We start from the raw sequence: 2,788 nt of genomic DNA on the forward strand, positions 1-2,788 counted from the left end.
CTTTGTATCAGAATACTTGTTCTTACCAATGTACTAGTAATTCACACATTACATTACAGAAACAGTACATGATATATAAGTAGATAGATCACATCCGATCCAGCTCAAACTGCAGAAAACAGACCACTACACTCTTGCTTGATTCAATCCAGATGGAAACCCGACCTGCATTGATCGCATCATGTTATTCTTTTTTGTTTCTTGGGCCGTCGAACGATCTATGGTGCTCCGGCGCCGGTCCCGTGGTGCTCCGCCGCCTGGCTGGAGTGGGCAAACGAAAACCCCGTGCCACGCAGGGCGTCCTCGACGATGGCGTCCAGCCTCGCCGCCATCTCCGGCGTCATGTGCTTGCGCCAGTCGCCTGCGACACCCTTCCGGAAGAAGGCGTCGTTGGGCACGACCAGCGCCGGCGCGCCGTTCCTGTTCACCTCGAGGTTCTTGAGCCTCTGCAGGCTGCACAGCTCCACCACCGCTTCGACCACGCCGGCGTCCTCCTCCGCCGATGTGAACGGGCACCCGAGGAACTGCGCCAGCTTTCGGACGTTCCCGGCAGGGTCGCGCAGCATCTCCTCGTACCTCAGTGTTAGACTAAGTATATATTAGATATACGTGTTGTAACACAACTTGTATTTGTACGGTTCCCTCTTATAAATATATGACAGCCGTACCCACCAAGGGTATCGAGCATTGTTCCAAACCCTAATCTGTTTAATATGGTATCAGACGACGCGTTCGGTCCGCGCCATGCTTCCGCTTCCTCTGCCGCCGCCGCGTCGGCCTTCGCCGCCGCGCCGCCTCCGTCAACCCTGGCGACGGAATCGCCGTTCATGGCGTCTACCCCGCTCGCCTGGGCCCGTCCGTCCGCATCGGGGTCGCGTCCTCCAGCGCCCCGATCGCCCGCGCCTTCGATCGCCCGTGATGCCGCCCTGGCGTCGCACGCGTTTGATCCCGCGCAGCTACCTTACGGCGCCGCTGCGAACTCTGCTGCGCCCCCGGCCTCAGGCCCTCGTGGCACTCCCGTCCAGATGCCGTACGGTGGGCCGTATCCAGCGCCGTACGTCGCGCCGTCGTCGCCGTATGTCGCGCCGGCACCGTATGCTTCGTCCTCCGCGGTGCCCTACGAGGCGCCGTATGGCGCGCCCTACGCTGTCTCTGTGCCGCACGTCGCGTCGCTGCAGCCCTACGGCGTACCTCCTACGGTGCCCTACGGTCATCACCAACACTACCGTACGTCTCCGTCGGCCGATGCGCTGATTCCGTACAATGCTCCTCCGACGTACGACTCGCAGCTCTCCGCATCGGTGGCTGAACCAGGACCTTTCCACTTCGCTCACCCGGTGACGGTGAAGCTCTCTGCTGACAACTACCTTCTGTGGCGCGCTCAGGTGTTGCCGCTGATGCGTAGTCACTACCTTGAAGGGTATGTCGATGGTACGCTACCGTGTCCCCCGGCCATGGTTCCGGTACCCTCGGCCGCTGGTGGCTCCGTCATGGTGTCCAACCCTGCTCATCGTCGGTGGATCGCTCAGGATCAAGCTATTCTGGGTGCTATTCAGTCCTCGCTCACACCCTCCGTGGCCGGCATGGTGGTCTTTGCCGCGACGTCGAGGGATGCACGGGCCACGCTCGACTCCAGCTTTTCCTCGCAATCGCTGGCCCGTTCCTCTGCCATTCGTAACCAGCTGGGTGAGGTCAAGAAAAATGACCTCTCCGTCACGGCCTTCTTCAACACGGTCAAAAGTTTGGCTGATACACTGTCGTCTATTGGGAAGCCTCTTCGTGATGAGGAGTTTACTTCGTTCATTCTCGGCTTGATGAGGACTATGATTCTCTCATTGAAAATATTAATGGACGTGACACACCGATGCCGCCTCGCGATCTCTATGCACGCCTTCTCAACACCGAACAGAGGCTCGCTGCTCGCCGCTCCGTTGGCGTCTACACGGAGGGCCCTTCTGCGAACGCTGCTCTCCGCGGGGGCGCCCGCGGTGCCAAGCAGAAGGCGCCGCCGACCTCAGGCAACCAGCCCCGTCCGCCCGCTCCACCTCCGACGGCTGGCCGCAAGCGGCTCCACTGCGAGGCATGTGGTGGTGGGGTTGAGTGTCAACTCTGCGGCATCGAGGGGCACTTGGCGTCTCGCTGCCATCGTCGCTTTAAACGAGATTTTCTTGGCATTGGAAACAATGGGAAGGGCAATGAGAAGCAAGCTGCTCTCGCTACACCAGATCCCGGGTTCACTCCTTCATACTCGGTGGATCCTGCCTGGTACATGGATACGGGCGCTACGGACCATTTGACGAGTCAGCTTGACAAGCTGGTCACTCGCCAGCCCTACACCGGTCACGATCAGGTCCGCACGGCCAATGGATCAGGTATGCCCATCTCACATGTTGGTCAGGCATCTCTTCTTTCACGTACCACTAAAACCTTGCATCTGCTTGATGTCCTTCGTGTTCCCTCAGTCACACGTAGTTTACTCTCGATTCCTAAATTAACTCGTGACAACAATGTGTTTGTTGAGTTTCACCCTTTCCATTTTTTTGTTAAGGACCGGGACACGAGGGACGTTCTTCTTAGTGGTCGAGCTCGCGACGGCTTATACGCACTTGATGTGCCACGAGTCTCTCAAGTTTTCAGTGGTGTTCGGGTGTCGTCGTCGCAGTGGCACTCTCGCCTTGGCCACCCCGCTACTCCCATTGTGCGCCATGTGCTTCATCGCCATCATCTTCCTGTTGAGTCGAGTAATAAGGAGTTTCTAGTGTGTGATGCTTGTCAACAAGGCAAGAGT

At 58.3% G+C, this 2,788-nt stretch overlaps 1 protein-coding gene across 1 annotated transcript; it reads right to left on the reverse strand.

Annotated features, from left to right (window-relative positions):
• Window positions 1-218: 218 nt before the first annotated feature.
• Window positions 219-829, reverse strand: LOC141023003 (cytosolic sulfotransferase 11-like). The gene is made up of 2 exons (XM_073499307.1): window positions 699-829; window positions 219-588 (listed from the first exon to the last, which is right to left on the reverse strand). The coding sequence occupies exons 1-2, from the start codon at window positions 827-829 to the stop codon at window positions 219-221; spliced, it is 501 nt and encodes a 166-aa protein (XP_073355408.1).
• Window positions 830-2,788: the final 1,959 nt, after the last annotated feature.

Source organism: Aegilops tauschii, chromosome 5 (genome assembly GCF_002575655.3).
Source record: "Aegilops tauschii subsp. strangulata cultivar AL8/78 chromosome 5, Aet v6.0, whole genome shotgun sequence".
NCBI lineage: Eukaryota > Viridiplantae > Streptophyta > Magnoliopsida > Poales > Poaceae > Aegilops > Aegilops tauschii.